The sequence below is a fragment of the Pinus tabuliformis genome, chromosome 4_2 (genome assembly GCF_031772625.1).
Source record: "Pinus tabuliformis cultivar Carrire ecotype Pingquan chromosome 4_2, CPIR1, whole genome shotgun sequence".
NCBI lineage: Eukaryota > Viridiplantae > Streptophyta > Pinopsida > Pinales > Pinaceae > Pinus > Pinus tabuliformis.
Window position 1 is genome coordinate 1,110,825,722 of NC_142304.1, and position 20,325 is coordinate 1,110,846,046.

At 37.1% G+C, this 20,325-nt stretch overlaps 1 protein-coding gene across 2 annotated transcripts in view; it reads right to left on the reverse strand.

The window, feature by feature from the left end:
* Positions 1-2,435: 2,435 nt before the first annotated feature.
* Positions 2,436-20,325, reverse strand: part of LOC149173561 (putative proline transporter 2) — a 65,445-nt gene continuing 47,555 nt past the window's right edge. The window contains exons 6-8 of one of the 2 annotated variants that reach the window (XM_089427962.1): positions 3,140-3,355; positions 2,941-3,057; positions 2,436-2,696 (exon numbers count right to left, since the gene is read on the reverse strand). In XM_089427962.1, the coding sequence (XP_089284088.1) occupies positions 2,547-2,696; positions 2,941-3,057; positions 3,140-3,355 (483 nt within the window). In that variant the 3' untranslated portion in view covers positions 2,436-2,546. Of the gene's footprint in view, positions 2,697-2,826; positions 3,058-3,139; positions 3,356-20,325 lie in introns of both variants that reach the window. The other variant, XM_089427961.1, reaches the window with a different exon arrangement.

Genomic DNA, 20,325 nt, shown 5'->3' on the forward strand with positions numbered 1-20,325 from the left:
ACAAAGCCAAATTGGTTCACAACTAACTGTACAAATTGCCATATCTTCTTCCTCTGCAATGCAACAAGATTTTGCTTCATGCTCTTCCAAGAAACCATACCAAATCCCAACCATTAGTAGCATATCTACTCATTATCAACATTGCCAACCCAATTGATGTATCCTCAAGTTTCAAGTTGTAGTGTAAGATCCTTCATGTCAAATTATGTTTCCATCTCCCTTCGAAGTCAAAATTTCTTCCTTTGTCTCATGAGTCCATCTTTCCCAAAGTACGAGGTCTTCTTCAATCATAATGCTCTTTCAAAAATATAAAGCAATCATATTAACAATATCCTCTCCCTCTTAATGGGAGAACCTTCTAGTTTTTATGTTGGCAGATACTAAATCAAACAAGATATACTTCAAATTGTCTGCTCTTCCAATATTCTAGTCTATAAATATGGAAAGTCCTCTAGAGATGCTTTGTTCTTCCATGTCATTCTTCTATTGTCAAAGCTTAAATCGCCCTAGTTATTTATCTGCAATTCTCACTAGGAGGATATGGGAGAAAAATAATAACCAAGCGAAGGATATGTAGACTAGAGACTAAACAAAAATTGAAGACAATAACAATAATCTTAATCAAAGAGAAATTGTATAGAATATTTATCTTTTTTAGAAGAGTCAACTCCCTCTTAATCTTGTACCATCCTTGTCCTTATATTAGCATGATGTCATTTTTGTCATTCTCAAGAGCTAGGGCATCTTCTTTAAGTGGAAACTATTAGTCCTAGGGTTTTCTTGGTTCAGACTTTTACTAAGGTTTGCAAACCCTAAGTGCTTCAATATCCAAAGTCTTCAACACCTGCCATCCTTCAAATTTGCAAATTATATAAGTATACTAATGTGTTAGCCACAAATACCAGAAATGTCATTGACATACCTTCTATACATGAGATGGAGTGCATTGATGTTTTTTTCACTAATTACCTAAACTTGATCACAAAACTCAATCTTCATATGCAAGGAAAGGATTTGAATGCTTAGGAGATCAGCACCTAACATATTGATTATTTCTTTGTCCTCAGGAAAGAACATGACTTCTTATACAATATGTTAGCTTACACTTCATGTTATTTCCTAAATGTGATCTCTTCATACCCTAGAGATTTAGCATTCCAAAATGATTGACATAGATTTCTAATATTACAAACTTCTAAGATCATTATTTGCAAGAGAAATTTAGATCTATGCCTAGCTTTTCGAGATATCAAAAACAAGGGATTATATGTACCTCTTCAACCTTACCTTCCAAACCTTACAAATCAGAGATCAAATACAGAGATTCGATCCTTTTCAGAGAGATTTGGTTCTTTACATCAGAGATCATTCAACTTTCTTCAATTGATATATATCGTTTTTCCTTCAACATAATTACTCCAGACCTTCGGCCTTCAAATCAGAATACGGATCACAATGAATACAACCCACAAAGATGAACCTTTAGAAAAATTCGGTCTTCAAGAGAGATGTCATAAAAAGATTCGGTGTACTTTAATCACAATCTTTGCAATGCTACATGGATGCCAGAAAGACAAAGATGTGTTTGGACTTCTGGTTTATAGAATAGGGCTTGTATCTTCATGGATTGAACTCGTGAATGGACATCAGAGCTCTCAGACTTGGCATTGTTCCATAGTTGATATAATAAGCTTAGACTTGATTGCATTGAGAGTAAACTCGGACAGTAGATTTTTAACTATGCTTAGAACCATTATCTATAATATATTTCTTTCAGAAAAGAGTCTTGAACTATACTCACACTTGTGTCCAGATTATAGGCTTGACGTAGTCAAACACAGTCTTTGCTATACGGAGAAATACCATTGTTCCTAAACTCGCACAGCTCCACAAAAATTTAACCTCAGACTTTGTGACATTCCATAGTTTTCAGAGTTTTGGATCAACAAAAATTGAGCTATAGGACTTTATATTACAGGACTGATTATGCCACAGAGATGATCTTGGTCACCATAGATTTGTGCATAGAAAACAATTTTCTTCAATAATGATCTCAACCTTGTCACTCAGAAACTTTAGATGAATATTTGGATTCAATACAGCCTTACTAGTATTTCAATATAGACTGCAATTCACAAAGTTCCACAATTATGTGTGTCATTTTATGGTGAAAGAGTGTCTCAGGCTTCACATTCCTTCCACAGACATCCAGTTTTATTCAACAAAGACTAGCCTCGGCCCTATTTATTATCTTTACTGAGGTTCTTGACCTTTATTTACACATCTCCATAGTAGGGTTACTTCGATCATATAACAACCTAATACACATTATGATAACAAAGGTCTTAACACTGTCATAGATTCGACCAGGCCATAGTTTTATCACAGAACTTGCCACGAGCACATAGTTTTGAAAATATTGAACCAATATTCACTTAAAAATATTGAACCAATATTCACTTAAAAATATAAATGTGTAACACATCCATTTAATTGGCAATAAAAGTATGTTACAAGAATTTAAATTAGAGGATGACATTATATAATCAGGTATTTGCAAATACATGATATGTTCTAGCATTATCTACAATTGAATGAAACGATGAAACTGTTGTTGCCACAGTAAGAAGAGAGAAAATAATAACACTTAGCCAATGCCAAATTTTACCTGCACCAGAAACTTTTTGTCCTTTCACCTGTGAGAATTCCAGAAAAATACTCCTTTAGAATTATAAACAATTCAAGCCTCTTATAAACATTTTTTCTTGGAAGTTGATAGATCTTTAAGCAACTACAAGTATTAATTATAAGTTGAAGATTTTTTACCTTTAAGTATATGAGGCTTGGAAATACAAAAGTTAATGGAATCAAAGACAGTGACCCAATTAAGTTCACAAAGTCTCCCAGAAATGGAAGTAGGGCAGCAGTAAAAGTGTTCACTGTGAAAAACAATGCACGGAGGATGAAGCGAATTAAAATGTTACGTCGAGAAAATTCGCTCTCATCTTGGTAAGAAAACCTTGTATCCAAGGACTCATGTACAACAGCACAAAACATCTGCAAATAAACAAGGAGGATTACAAATAAGAATTAATAAAAGAAGGATGCTCAAAGAATAAACGAGTGGAGGAGGGCTTACATGTTGTGATATGATGGACTGTAAGAACATTGCTGCATTTGCTAAAACCTTTTCCCATTTAGGCCCACTCACATCGCTGAGAAGATATGCAGATACTGATGATCCATATGCCCAATAACCAATTATAGTGACACCGTAGTAACTTAATAGCCCAATTGAGAATTGGACATATAAAGCCCTGTGCATGTTTCTAATAGCTGGTGGTTTTAGTGTTGCCTGCATAGGATAAAATGTCAAATATGAGAAATTAATATGTTTGAAAATTTGATACGAACAATAATTTCTGTTTAAAGTTATACTAAAATATAAGACTTTAAATCTTGTTGTAGTTTAATTGACAATAGTTATGGAAATGAAGTCTTATGAAGTCTCTGATTTAAATCTAGTTCAAATTTTGTTATAATTAGCAACTCCAATTTTTTTTCCAGTTTAAAAAACAGAACCTTCATATCATAGAAAAAGTTTTACAATATAGAACCTTCATTCCATAGGGAAAGTTTTACAATGACGTGAGCCAATCGCTGCCAAAATATGACTGTGCTCTAATTACATAAGACAATTTCTGTATGAAGATCAGAAAAACAAAAAAATTTCTATCCAAATGTAAATAAAAATCGAAACCAACCAAAAAAACACAGCCTGATTGAAAGATAAGGAGACAGCGCACACCCAAAGGGAACAGAAATCTACAGACATCTCCAAGAACCAACCGACATTGATACCATCTATCAGCAGCAGAAAAGAGAAGCTAAACCTTAAAAAAAAGAAAAAGTAAAACCAACCCCGTAACTCTGCCCCAAAGAGAATTTTTCAAAGAACAGGAAGCTAAGGCAGAGAGTGAGGCCACACTTGGATACAGCGTCGGCCTCCATATTTTGTTCCGAAAAAACATACTAAAAAGCCATAAAAAGAATAAATTCCCGGGTATGTAACATTTAGTTAAAAAATAAATTCCCGGATCTGTAACATTTAGTTACAAAAGATAGGGATGTCAAGAAAGCATTGTCCCAGCGCCCTATGGAACAAAATGTGTTGTTCTTCACGGTCATTAAGATATGCATGTTTACTTGAACAAGAGATAAGCATGTTTATTTCAACGACTAGGGTTTCTATAAATAGGTGAAATTGATCTTAGTCTTCTTTGTGATCACGTTGCTCTCGCAAATTGTGACCCTGATGTCTTTTCTCTAAATCTCTCAAATATAATTCCTGGATTTTTCTTCACTAGTTTGACAGGGTCTTCACTCTGTTTCTCACCATGTGCTTTGGCTGCTCCTATCATGACTTTCTCACCTTTGTTTTTCGTGCCATATTCCCAAGGTCCCCTATCAATTATTTTTCTACTCAGGTTTTCTTCATTCTACTTATATTTTCTGACCCTCACAACTCTAGTATTAACTTTGGCTTTTTCAAATTTTCAGTTCGGTTGTTTTCACCGTACGGTTGGACACTTGTAATTTTATGGCCGGAAGCTCTGCTGTTTTTGGCTTTGGCTTTGTTATTTTTTAAAAAGATTACCAGAGAAATAAATATAATAATAATATATATGGCAATAATATATTTAAATCATATATATTAGGATTTATTTGGAAAATTTTATGGAAAAACCAGTGAACAATAGATTTATTATTGTTTTTGGTTAAATCATAACCAAGCCCACCAACAACTTGAGTTTTCACCACTTAACTATGGCTCAATACAATAGGGAATACACAAGCCTTTTAACTGCTTCAACTACATGTAATACCATGAATCATCAATACTAAGTACCAAAAAAACTACAATTGTTAACCATAACTATTGACACAACCTCAACTCCACCATAAAATCAAATTTATCTAACATATTTCTCTTTAAACTTCTTCAAAAACATCTTACCAAACTAATCATGCACTTACACTTCGTTGCAAGTTTTCTGCCACATGAAAAGCCAAGTCACATAACACTCGCTGATCATGCACTTACACTTCGTTGCAAGTTTTCTGCCACATGAAAAGCCAAGTCACATGATACGGGGACGTGCTAACACAGGGATTTGAGTGTTTGACATGGTACGTATAGACCCTTGGAAATGCAACATGGACACACACATATGGGTGGGGCATACACAGCTTGCGTCGCTATTGTAGGCTAGGGGGAGGGTGTCCTTAAGTCAACAGGGTCCCCCAACATAATAGAATAACGGCACCTATTCTACAGGCTAACTTACGGGTCAACCATCTCTTATTGATTATCAGCCCGAATTGGCCTTATCTAGGAATGAGCCCCTAACTATGCCATGAATCATGCTCCATCATTGAGTAATGTTATTTTCCGGAATCCCTACCATCTGTTAACAGAATCCCATCAGGGTGAGTGGAACGATTTGAAGTTGTTATAACCTCTGTTAACAGAATCCCATCAGGGTGAGTGGAACGATTTGAAGTTGTTATAACCTCTGTAATCATTACTGTTGCAGTAGATCATAAACTTATAGAGGTAACACATTCAATCTCAAGTAAATATGTTGCTGTGACCAGTAGACACAGTCATTTTATAAGTTATGAGAGTTATAAGTTATGGGAGTTGTTTATGGAGGTGGAGGAATTGCCGGGATTGCTAAAAGTGGCTGGAATTTAGGTAAAAATATTTCAAAAAATCTTATAGAAGCAGTGTTTGAATCATGTTTTTGATGGTGGAAATAGATTCAGCACCATCAAAAACTTCTAAGATGCCTCAAATCTTAAAATTTAACAACTATAACTTGAATTTACAAAAACCAGCCAAATTTTCTCAAAATATAATCAAAATTTCCATGACTTCGGCACACAAAAAAAGTCTCATTAAACTATATCCATGTTGCATTTACAGAACTCTACATGTCCTGTGTCAGACACTCAAATCCAAATCCCTGGGTTAGCACGTCTTGTCTCCCAGTGTCATGTGACTTGACTTGGCTTTTCACATGGCAGAAAACTTGCAATGATATATAGAGAAAGAACCCAAGAAATGTGATACATTGACATGGTCTTACAAGTACAAAATAATAAAACTGTAAGCATAAAGATGCAAATTTTTGGAAAGTTTAAAAGAGAGAGTACTCCTTACACATCGGGACATATTTACAGACGGCCTTAGAGATTGCACGTGTTTTTCAAATTTTTGTGGGTTTTTGGAAATTTTTTGGTGTTCTAGGTCTTTGACATGTCTGGACACACTAGGGCAGGGTGCCAGACATGCATTTGCACATGTCCTCAGACAGACTAGTGCCAAATGCCTGTTCAAGATGCTAGGGAAGCATGCCATGCATGTCAATGTATCCAACACGTAGACACAAAATATAGGCCTACCTAGCGTGTCATGTTTCTTAGGTGAAAATCCTATTTGATTAAAAATTTTCATTATTCCTAACCATCCCCTTTATTGAAAACTTCTCTGATTTTCAATATTCTCATAAACTTTTGAAACTTCTCTTCATACTTTTGTGAATATGTCAGCAATCCGATTTTATAGTTTTGCAAGATGTAGAGTTACTTGTTTCTTGTTACACCTGTCTCAAGTAATGTCAGTGGAATTCTACATGAAACACTGCATTGTTCATCCGTTGATCACACTTTGGTTCTCACAGTACAACTTTATCAAGTTTTCTAGCACAACAGTGTTAACAAACGCTAGAATCCTTGTCAGCCACATTGCTTCACAATCATCATCGCTCCCTTATACTCAACTTTAGTTGAGGAAAGTGCCATTGTCTATTGATATATACTGCTCAACGAGATTGCCATTGATCACAAATGGAACATGTGTTTAGATCTATATATTAGTCATCTGCACATACCGTCCAATCAAACTGTGTATCCAATTCTTGTTCTTTGCATATTTATTCTAAAATAAAAATGCGCTTTTGAGATATATCAAAATCTAAATTCTTTGGAATGCCTTCCAATGAGATACTTTTGAATTAATGATGTACCTTAAAAGTTTGAAACAACTCTGAGTACATAAATTATATTTGGTCAAGTTATTATGAGGTAAATTAGACTGCCCACCATTTATCTATACAAGATTCCATCGATTGGCTTTTCTTTAGTACTCACAATCATTCCTATTTATTTATGTCAGCGCATCTACAATCTAATAACTAATCCTATATTTTTGAACCAGCCCTCTGAATCCTTAGCTTGGGTTAAAATCATTTTATCTAGTAGCTCCCATAACTCAATACCCAAATAATAATGAGAAACCCCTAGATTACTCATGCTAGATGTCTTCAACATATTCACTTTTGCTCCAGCAGTCAGCTCTTCATTGTTATATGTCATTACTAAATCATAACATATAATATTATTATTAAACTACATTATGCAGTAAAAAATTACAAAGTTCAAATCCAATTGCCTCCACATAAATCCATTTCATGAATCCACTTAAATCCATTTCATGAAAGTGTTTATCAATCTATGACTACCAAAATCTAGATTCCATACAATGGCTTATTCAATGGACACACAAAATGTTGACAAGATTTATAAACCCTTTCAACTAATCCATGCACTCTTCATATTCTACACCATTTACAAATGCACTCTTAAATATATGACGCAGATCACTATTGTATTAAGCTACCATTGTCAACATGATTCTAATTATGCCAAAGGTACGTTCATTGTCAATGATTTCCTTCTATGTAAATTCCTTTGTTACTCATATGGAATTTTACTTTCAAACTAAGTTGCATGAAGTGCCAAAACGCTTTGGAGTTTCCAAAATGGGTACGTTTAGAAACGTCACCTCCTAAAAATGGAAACGCCAGCCGAAACGTCATATATGTTTATATATATATAAATAAATTTATAAATAAGTGAATAAAGAATAACCCATAGATGAAATTTAGAAGGAAAACCAAGTATATATTAACTCTCATAGTTGATTACATGATGGTCAAGTTTTGGTCATGTTTCGGCCGAGTTTTGGAGTTTTGGGTATTGGTATGTCCCAAAACGCTAGGTTCCTAGAAGTTTCGTGCAACATAGCTTTCAAACATTTTAATGTAAATTACACTCTAATCTATTATCTATATATCCATTTGGATTTTATTATTGTTGGGAAAAATACCGAGAGACGTGAGGGGGGTGAATCAGTGTTTTAATTCACTTTAAACTTTTAATTTCATATTATGATTTCTGTACTCTACTGTTATTCATGAAACTAGTGTATGTACATGAATTCAGTGAAAGCAAACAACATATATCCAGTGAATTAACTTTTCATATATTCCATCCACTGTTCATATTTAACTAGTGCATCATTACTTCACTATTCATTCATTGAGAAAAAACCATGAGCAGTAAAGAGCAGATAGATCATCAATCACACAAGAAACATATCAACGCACATGAACACAGGGATTTTAGGTGGAAATCCAATGTGGGAGAAAACCATCATTGTTTTCGTCTCAGTCTTCTTCTTTTATTATTAAGAAAACTTCATTACATCTTTTACTGGTGCAGACTCTTATCATCACGCAGACACCCACCTACAAGAGTTTACAACCTCCACTCATTCTCTAGCACCAACTGGAAGGGATCTCCAACCCCCTGATCCTGTTTACCGGTTCCTACCGAAAGGGAGCACTGTAGATTTTTACTGTGTAGATTCACATCTCATGTAATGTACTAAAACACAAGACAAGAATCTACTCTACTCTTTAACAACTAAAACCAATAAATACATGAAAACAATAATCAACAAGAGGAAGAACATCAATGTCACATAACATAATATTTATCCGAGGAAAGCCACTGCTCAAAACTCGTACTATCTATATTGCATTAATAAAAAATCTGAGTGAAAATACAAAGCTTGTTCTCACTAGAACAATTCCTGCACAAGTATGATCAACTCTCTACTCACAAGCTAGCTCAAGCCAAACCTTAGCCTATTCTACTGCTCTCCAAGCCCCTATTTCCTTGCGCAATTCCTAGAGGAATTAGCCTCTATTTAATGAGGAAATCCTTCTTCCATAACTGTGCAATCCAAACTTAGGTCCTCAACTGATTGCATGCACCATCTGTACAACTCGGAAAATTATACAACTGATAGTACATTGTCCCTGCACTCTAGTCTCAACTGGGTCTTCCTCTGAACTAACATGCATGATTTATTCTTTAGTGAACCTTCAGTTAGCTGGTGTGGAACTGAGGATGCACTAGTGCACCAACTCACTAGTAAACCTCTACTAGTTCCTCCAATAGTTAGAACTATTTTAACTGAATATAACTGAGTTATCTAATTACAACTCCAATAAACTCAATCTAGACTGCTAAAACATAGGGATCACACTTACATGACTTCAGATAGACTTCCAACTCGAAATTCCTAGGTTAACTAAGTCAACTTAACTTAGTTAACTATTACAAGTTGCTATGAGAAAAGAATTACAATTTAATTCAAGGACAAATTAAATTGGAATTTCTAGATGCTATTTTTTAACATTTCTTGTTGTTATTTTCAGCAAGCACCTACCCCCTTACTGAAAGATGCAACCCTCAACTCCTTGTGGACCTTTTCAAAATGTTTCAAACTGGATCCACCTGTCAAATAATCATCAAACAACCTGTAGGCCACCTTTCATCATATTTTCAAACTGGACTCACACCAACAATAACCCAAACCAATATGACAAACTGAAATACTGAATATGAAATCACTGAAGCATTGTAAACCAACTGAATCTCTGAAGCATCAAACAATTGAATGTAGAACTCAACCAGAGAAAATAAACATCAAAATATGTATGCGAATGTTCTTAATAGAACATGCGTATATACGTGCTTCCTCTACATAAAACCTGCATACAAATATCAAATCACTAACAATTAAAAATATTGTCAAACTGAATTACTGTAACATTGAACAAACCATTGAATCAAGTACTGACCCATTCACTGAATCAATCACAGATCACCAAACTGTAGCATCATTACCAACCAAAATTCCATTCTGTTAATTTTAGCTATGTTCTATGCTTAGAGCAATTTATTTCAAAATTCACAGTTAGCTCAATAACTTTTCTAGGTTAGCAATCACATCAGCATAATAGTAAATTGTAGATAGAACATAAACATAAATAGCAGAAGACAAGCCAAGACAAGAGGACACAAGATGTGGCACTAGCCAGGGACAAACCCCAATGTGGGGAAACGCTCGATCAATTCTTCTTATATGTTCTTCAATAGTTCAGCAGAGAGAAAGAGATAGTACATTTACAACAAAAGTCAACACTTTGACTTATCTATATAAGAGCATAGATCATCTCTAAGAAGACGATACATGAGGTAGCTGAACTCAATCGAAGACATGCTACTTCAACTGATTCTCCAAGGTGACTCCATCACCATGTTGCACCTATCATTATGTTGCTCCTCATCATCATGTTGCATCTCACTGTGCTGCACCATGCTGCACCCATCATCACTATGTTGCATCTCATCATGACAGTACCCATAACTGTACTATTGATATCTTCATTGCACTATGCTGCATTGTACTTGCAGCTCCCATTGTTGTACCAATGCTACACCATGTACTTGATGTCCCATGTGCCATTGTTGCACCATGTACAGTGTTGCACCAATCAACACCATGCTGCACCATTACTTCTGTCATGCTGCCACACTGCCTTAGCTGTTGGCTATGGCCTATGGCCTAGCCCAGCAGCAAGATAAACTATGATCCATAGTCTTAGGATACACACAAGACTATCATCAACATGTACAATGTTGATCTGTGTGTTATAGGAGCTTCTTCTCATCAAAATATCTGAAGAGACCTCTCCTATCAAACTGATCCAAAACAGGTCAAAGAAATGACCCAACACAAGTTACTAATGGAGAAAATACATACTTCTACACTTCTATTTATGGGCAGTATTTTGGTCACTGGTTAGGGCTCTCACTGTAACTTACAGCAACCCAACAATCATTCGCAAAACACACCTTAAATTATGCGGCCTCCTCTCCTTTCCAAGTTAAGTGATCCCGTTGTTTAAGGAGGCACCTACAACTCCCTGTATAGGGATGTTTGACCCTTAAAATAGTACCTATAGGCCTGTGACCTAATCATAACAGGAAGGTCCCTTTACTCAACCTGTTACAAGAGAATATCCTTGCGTTTTCTAGCCAGAACTGTCCCTAATTATAGCGGCCCTCCTTCTAGCACTCAGTCACTTGAAAACGTCCCTTCAAACCCTCGCTGGCCTGTCTTCCTTACTGCTGCTAGAGTAGGATAGACCTGCATATTTGGGCAACGTGAATGGACCTTCTTCACCGTGCTATATCTCTCCTTTAGGTAGGGTAGAGGGCAGGTTGGGCACCGTGTAGAAGTAGGGGTCTCCTCCCTTGAACTGCGGCTAGACCATCCTCTTTGTTTAGCCTTCAAATGTTCATTCAAACCTTCGCTGGCCTGTCTTCTTTACTATGGCCCTCAACAGAAGTATTCCCTCTCTTCTTCAAGTGATAGCATATTGGATTAAGGCAGGCTACATCTTCCTTGCTAGGGTATCATCTAGGACTACGTTAGACTTCATGTTAGGCTCCTTTCCTCCTACGTCTAGGGCTTCCTCCTCTTAGAATTCTCTTCCACTAAAACCAAAAACAAGTGGAGAGAAATCAAGAGTGAGGTGTGTGATGTAATGACTATCAAGTCACCTCCTTTTATACTAAAACACTGAGCACATGTGGGGGTTATTTGGTCGCTGGCCGACCTTGACAAATTGTCCCATAACACAAATAAATTCATATCTCCATGAATACTTATCGGAATCGGATGATGTTTAGATCAATCCTACACCTCTCGATGAGAGGGATCCAAGAAAAATATCAACTACCATAAATAAGATGACCCACATGGAGTTTGGCCCTAGTTTCCAATTTTAACACATTCCACATTGAACCCAATCAACATTGTTAGACAAACATGAACATGATCAAGACTTCATCGATAGACAATAGAAAGCAAAATAGAACTCATCAAATGTCATCATTTATCAGCACTACAAACCCTAGAACATATATGTGACATTCATGAAACATATTGGTGTATGTACACAACTACCATGCATAATACCTACATATAGATCTCAACATACAAAATAAATTTGTAGAATTTATACGCGACTATACACAACCAGATTCATGTATCTACGTGACTATCCAGAGACAGACCTAGGTACAAATCTGAAAACTTTCACTGTAAACATAACTTCACTCTCTGCAACCTTCATTTTAGATCTTGGTTTTCTCCTTACTCACTAGTGCACACCTATTTCGGATCAAATCCTTCATAAACAATCCATTATTTGCACACCTAGCACCTTGATCTCCATCTCCTTATATAGCTTTTGCCTTAGCCAATACCTTAGGTAAATCCCTTGGTAATGTCATTAGTATTCTTTAACGGGATCAAATAACTGTTGTCGCTCCAATTACTATGGGCCAATACTAGTGTAGCACCACCTGCATCGGACCCACGAGTACCCACGAGTTCTATAGAGATGAACATGTCATGCATGTGAACGAAGTACTTGATGTCTTGAGAAAAGAATAAAGATGTCAAAGTGTGAATTTGGCAAGACTTCTTTAGTGTATTTGGGACACATTGTTGGAGGAGGTGAGTTGAAGATAGACCCCTCTAAAGTTGAGGTCATTCTGAATTGGCCCAAGCCTAATACAGTTACAGTGGTAAGAAGCTTTCTAGGGGCAACACAATATTGGAGGAAATTGATTGCTAATTTTTATTCCATTGCAACTCCACTACATGCATTGGCTAGTGTCAAGAAAGTCTTCCATTGGGGAGATGTACAACAAAAAGCATTTGATGCTTTAAAGAAAAAGATGAGTTCAACACCAGTAGTGGCTCTTCTAGATCTTATACAACCATTTGAGATTCAAATGGATGCTAGTGATTATGCCATGGTAGAAATTCTTATGTAGCATGGTAAGCCCATTTCTTTTCATTCTGAAATTTTTAATGGATTTGTGACTAAATATCCCACTTATGACAAAGAACTTTACACATTGGTACAAAGTGTTAGAAAATGGAAACACTACTTGATGGGGAAGGAGACCATTATCCATACCGACCATCAACCATTGCAATACTTATAGTCACGGTCAAAGTTGCAGCAATCGCGACATTTCAAATGGATGGGTTTTCTACAACAGATTCATTTGGTTATCAAATACAAAAAGGGGACCTACAATAAGGTAGCTAATATGCTTTCTAGACCTATCGTAAATTCATTTATTATACTCAAGCATAATTTTGTTTTACATGAAAGTTACATTGACCCATATGAATATGATAATGACTTTCGAAATGTGTATGCAAGCTTGAGTCAAGGAAACCAAATTGAAGAGTTAGATTACCATGTACATAACAGTTTGTTGTATCACTTGGGCAAGTTATGTATTCCACAGGGAGAAAGAAACAGTATCATAAGGGAGGCACATACTTCATTGATTATTGGACACTTTGGTGTAGTCAAGACGATAGCGAATCTCCAAAGGTATTGTTATTGACCATGCATGTTAGATAATGTCATTTCATTAGAGAATGTTCTTTGTGTGCAACAAGTAGGCCTAGTAATAGGAAACTAGGATTGTACACTCCACTTCCGGTACCTTCACGTCCATGGGAGAGTATCTCAATGGATTTTGTAGGAGGTCTTCCATTGTCAAAGAAAGGTCATGATTACTTGTATGTAGTTGTAGACAGGTACATCAAAATGTGTATACTAACACTGTGTAAAAAGAAAATTACAACTCAACAAACAGCTCATCTTTTCTTCCAAAATATTTGGATTCATTTAGGTCTTCCTACTTCCATTGTAAGTGATCGAGATTCTCAATTTGTTGGGAATTTTTGGTCAAATTTGTAGGACATGATGGACACTAAGTTGAAGAAGAGTACAATGTTTCATCTGCAAACAGATGGACAAACTGAGGTGGTCAATAGTACAGTCATTCATCTTCTTAGAGGATATTGCAGCAAACATCCCAAGTTGTGGGATGAACAGTTTCATTACATACAACAGGGCAAAGCATTCTTCCACAAACACATCACCATTTGAGGCATGTTTTGGGTACTTACCAAAATCACCATTGGACTTCATCTTTGAGAAAGATGTCGCCATCGATGGTCACAGTGACATCAATAAAGCAAGGAAGTTCACAGAGAAAATTCAATTGATACATCAAACAGTGCAAGAAAAACTTGAAAGAAGTCACAGCAGCTACAAGGCAAGGCATGACAAACATCGTGTCGATCATAAATTTCAAGTTGATGATGAATTTTGGTTATATATTAGCAAAGAGAGACTTCAAGGGGGAGGTAAAAAGCTTAATCCAATCCGTTATGGTCCTTTTAAAATTTTGGAAAGATTGGTAACAATGCATTTAAGCAAGATTTGCCTCCTTATATGCAAATATACTTTGTTGTTAACATTGAGAATTCGAGATTGTTTGAACCTCCTTTGATTTATGGTCAAGGAGAGCATGTTCAGCTGCCATCAATAGATGATTTCTCGCCAGAATATCTTGATGAACTTCAGCAGGATCTCATACTTGATAGAAGAACCAGAACTTCAAAGAGAGGGAATGTCGAATACCTTAGAGTGGGACTCAAGGGACAAAAGCCTTCTAAAGCCAAATGGTTGCAGATCGAGAAGGTGAGGGAGTTGTACCCTCACCTTCTGAACAATTGATAGTATCTTTTGGGGTCCAAAAGGCTTCCAGTGGGGAGGAATGATTAGGTGCTCAGTATTTAGCTCAAAAATCAAAGTTCTTAGAATCGCTCGAAACCTAAATGACCACGTCCGTCTCAGTGAAACGATCCTAATGCAACTTGTTTCACTAAAAATTGAGTTCGTATGAGGAAGATATTGTGTTTTGTCCACTTTGCCAAACAATGGAATTTTGGAAAAAAATGTACAGTCACTGCACAGTCAGCAGTCTGTACTGTTGATGGGCAGGGTCAAAGGTCAGTTAATGCTCAATCAAAGTTCGACAAGTGGCATCCTGTGGTTGGTTAACATATGTGGTGACGTGGCATGATTTTATTGGTTTAGAATGGACCAATGAGGAGGGGACAAGTGGAAAGCCCGGAGGCTGCGTGTTCCTCCCCAAAGGACCGGCTATGGCACAGTGTAAAATTTTGGGCAGGTCGGTGGGGTTGAACCCGTGACCTCACCCCAACAAACCACACAACATAGCGTTCTACCACCGCGTTACAACTTAACATGTAACAGAGTCAACACATATTTAAAGTTTAACCTGGTTACGGTTGGGGGTTAGGAGGACTAGCCCTCCCATGTGAACACTCCAGCGGTAACGGCTAATGGTTTCAGAACCGTCAGCCAACATAACTGCTGACAGATAATGCCATCGTATGTGTCCACTATGCAAGCCAATAGTTTGGAAACCGCGCAGGTATTGCACTAACCGTCGGCTAACCATGACATTCAATGCCACATGTGAACTCCTCTGGATAAACTACCAGGTTGACGGTTTTGCAAAACGTGTGGTATTTGCGCTAATCTCGGATTAGTGCTTAATTAATCTAGTTTAACATTTAATTAAACTCTAGTTTAACTTGGTGGAGAATTCGGCGGACCCTCCTATTTTGGCGGTAACTCCAGTTTAGTGGAGTTAACTGGAGTTCCTCCAGTTTTAGAGGAGGTTTACTAGGGAAAATAGTTTTGACCATAACTGGAGCAAAATTCGACCAAATTGAGATCAGGAAAAGGTGTTCCTAGCTGATTTGAGCATTTTGAACACATTGAAGCAGGTTTCAGGAGCAGTAGAGCATTGTAAACAACACGTTTTCCATTATTGAGCTAATACAAAGGCCCAAGCCATGGAAGTTGGACCAAGGAGATGTAGACCATAAGAAAACCAATGCACATGAAGCAATTGACATGCATTTATTTTTAAATATGAAGTTGAAATTAACATAGCAAAACTAACATTCAACAACAATCCAATGTCTTGTATAGGTAAATTCATCGGGCGTTACCCAACTATTGATAAGGTGTTGTTAGCATTGATGGAGGAACGAGGCTCGTAATAAGTGAGTTGATAACCTCAAGATATTGTAATCTAAAGGGGCATCGACAACCTCGATGTCTACTAGGAATTTCTTTCTTGCCAATTCAACTGGTGCATTTTGATATACCCAGTGGGGTTTGGATGGTCATCCATTATATGCGCATAATGGGATGTTCGGAGAATTCAATTCGAAAGATCCTAATTTCTTCTAAACATGCGTGGACATAATGCATGTAGATGCACTTTCATCTACGATGCAACAATGGATGATGAGGTTGCAGATAGTGACTGGCAACTAAAAAGCAACTGTGGATGTGGGTCGCAGTTTAGAATTATCTAAATCGAATGTCATAAGGCGTGAATCGCTAGGTTCTATCGCACCAAGTGTTCAATAATGCCTTGTACTAGGTGGGCCAAGATTGAAGAACTTCAAGGCAAGACATAGTGGCGGGTGAATGTGCCAAGTCATTGACTACACTAAATTTCTTAGCAGCCCCAGCATGAGGGCTATGCATAGTCTGTCAAATAGGAATTCTAGGAATTCGAGCTGCAGGATTTGCAGCGGGATATTATTTTCAAGAACATGACTTCTTTCTGGGGGGTGCAAAGAGGGTGGGTAGTTTTGATTCTGAGTTTGAATGAGACCTAATCCGATTGCATAAAAATATTTTGGTATGAGGGATCCGTAGGTTGAGATATGGATGGTGCATCTTGATGTTGAACCATGCCCTGGGATGGAAATGGGTTATACAATATAGCGATATAGTGTTGTGGTTGACACTAGGTGGAAACGGCTTGATGCTACTTAGCTTCTTATTACTGTCAGATTATTGGTAGTTGAGGGAAATGGTGGGTGTAATGATCCATTGACCCACAAATAACGGAAGAAAAATTGGTCTTGCATCGTGACTAGCCCTGTATTCGTCCTTGACCTTGGAGATTGTTAGTTGTGGGAGGAACAGGATCTTTTGTGGGTCGTTGGCTATCTACATTAGGTCAACACTGAGGCCTTCCTTCTTAGGGAAGATTCTAATTGCCTCCTCCATTTTTATTGTGATTATGCCTCCAGTTTTGAGGGTTGGAGGGGTTCGCAAAGTTATGTTGCTCAAAGGATTGGGCCTAATCTTGGGGTGTTTGTTGAATAAAGTTAACTTCTATATGTGGTTTTGTAGGAGGTCGAGGAGGTCCCGGGGAAGGATAATATTGGTTAGACATGCCAAGGAAATTTTGATTGGTGCATGTCACTCCATAAGTATGAGGTGCAGTTGGGGTAAAGCACAGGGTTGGTGTGTTGTAGTAGTTTGTCCCTATGGAATGGTCTAAGCTGCAAGTTTGGCGACTAACCTGATGAGACCATCAACCACATGGAATGATTCAAGTGTAGTTGACTCAAGGCTATGATGTTGAGGTGCATTAGGAAGAATAGTATATAAAATGTAAATATCCTGATTGAGAGTAAATCAGGTCATATTGTTGGCCTTTAGTAATGGCCTCAACTTCAGTAGTAAGCATGGTCGAAGCAATATCTTTGGCGATCTGAGGGAGGAGTGATTTCAAAAACCAATCGAGGAGAAATGAGTCGTCCAATTTGATTTTACAAAGCTTATGACGTCACTTCCATTCGTGAATGTGGTCTAAAATGTCAACAATCGTACTCTAGCAAAAATTTAAGGGAATTTTGATCCCAAGATCATGGCAGATAGGCAATTGGTAGTAGTTAAGAAACTTTAGTGCCAAGGAATTCAAGGTGGTATGCTTCACAATAGGTTGATCAACTACCTGTTACCACAAAATCTAGCAAGCCTTGGAGAGGGAAACCCCACAAGACAAAATCTAGACAAAGTGCTAATAATGGGGTAGAGGCCCAATGTCAACTCAGACAAAACCCCTTTCTCTTTACAGACATTCACTGATTGGAGGAGTTTTGGCAAGAGGGAGATGACTTAACATAAATATGCTAGGTATAAGGCACAAAGTAATCAAGCAATATCTCATTCACGAGAGAGGCTCAATAATGGTTCAAGGCTTCAAGGAAGAAAAACGCTCCCAAAAAAAAGCCCTAGAAATAAAGGTTCAACCTTCAGGGCCTAGGGTTTGGAGATTTTCGATGAAAATAAGTGTTCACAAACTCAACACCAAAGAGAAAGGATTTCTTACAATGATAATTAGCTATGCCAAGGTTCATGAACCCCTCAAGAAAGTCCTCAAGCGAGGGAGAGCAAACTAGGGTTTCCCTCTTAGGGCAACACCTAGGGCAAGATATTTTATGGATGATTTGAGTGGATGCCCACCAAATTAATAGGTTAGGTAGCCTAGACCTATCTCTTGATGTTTAGGTTCTCAAATCACCAAAAATCCTCCCCCTAAAATTTCGCTCCAAGCCCTAGTTTTTCTACTTAGCCTTAAAAGGACCGAATTTGAGAAGATAAATTTATGGAGAAAATTTAAGGTTGATCCTCAAGTGATAAGACTAGTGCCAAGTGATAGGACATTTTGATGGATGTCTTGAGGGATTCCCCTCAAGGATGGAGTTCATTGTGATGATGGTACATCCCCCTTGCCATTTCATGCACTTTCATAGCATTTATTTCCCAAAAAGGGCATGGCGTCATGCTTGAGGAGAGTTTCAACCCACACGTATGGGATTTTTTGGCATATTTTTTATTAGGAGCTATTGGGTTGGTTTGTAACCCACTATCTTGATGCATGCTCAAAATCAAATTTGTCATATGACTTTTAAGCCAATAATTATGAGTGATAGATCTCATTTATATTGAGGATCATTCTCTGGCTATTTTTCATCATCACACATGGATTTTAGCCTCTTCTTGCGAGCTTGACTTAGCCTTTGTTGAACTTGCTACTTGTGGAGATGTAATTTTTATGGTGCTATTGCTACTAGAAATTTTCTTATGTCTTGGAAATGTCATTTTGGGATTGAAAGAAGGTTTTTTCATGGAAGAATTATAAGTTTATTGCAAATTTTTCATTGTTTTACATGTAATTAATTATTGCTATGGTTTTTCTATTCTCCATGTCTAAATGCAAATTGTTTATGGAAAACCTTGGTTAATTTTTGCATGTCGAATGTTTCTTCCTTGAAGTTAATAGGAACACTCCTAGTGTGCATTTCCTATTTAATTTCTCCCTTCACAAAAAAAAAAAAAAATAGTTAGGGTTTGTTTAAGTGGATATAAGAGGTTTTCCCCCTTACTCCAAGCATTTGTCCATTATCTCTTAAATTAACCCTAAAGACTCCATCATCCAAGTAGGATTAGGCACTGGCAAACTTTGTGTTGATTACAAACTTTGAAAAAATAATATTTTTCCTTCTTTCTATTTTCTTATCGTTTTAAGGCAAGTCATTCGGTAATGTAGGTAGGGTTGAATCTATTTAGGGATATTGTGGATGGAAATTTGAGGGTGATAAAACCTAGGTATTAACTTGGTGATCCTTATAACTCAAAATCTAGCCTTTTGCATGGTGAAAACTCCCCTTGAAGGGCTTACATCACCCTTCTCTAAACATTTTGTGCCCTAGAAACCCTAACCCTAGTTAACGCTTCAACTTGAGGCTTAATTTGAGGGTTTGCTTTGTTCCTTTGTTGATCCTATCTTTCAATGAACCCTTTGTTTGCCTCATATATTCCTAGGAACTCCTTTGTTGCTACATATCAATAAACCTTACACCATATGTGCCTCTGCTAGTCTAGGTGCATGATACGTTATCCCTTATTACGAGACCCGGTCTAGTTAAATATTTGAATGTGGTCCCAATTTGAAGTATTATTATGCCCTTAATAATTAAGTATGGTCCGCTATGATGCATTTATGGTCATTTCCTCCAATGATTGGCAACTCCATTGGAAGAATGAAGACCTAGTTCTTCATTGAGATTTAAATGTTTCCATGCTTGTAGGGTGAAGAAATCATCTTTCAAGGCATCTTTGAGTTCACTCTAGTGACTCCACAGTTAATTTTCATGCAAGATTCAAGACAATGGCTCCTTGGGATTTGCATGAAGTGTACCCTACTTTGGATGTTAAGGATATTCCTAGATATCCTAATTGTTATGGTATAGATTGTAAGACCAATGTTCCA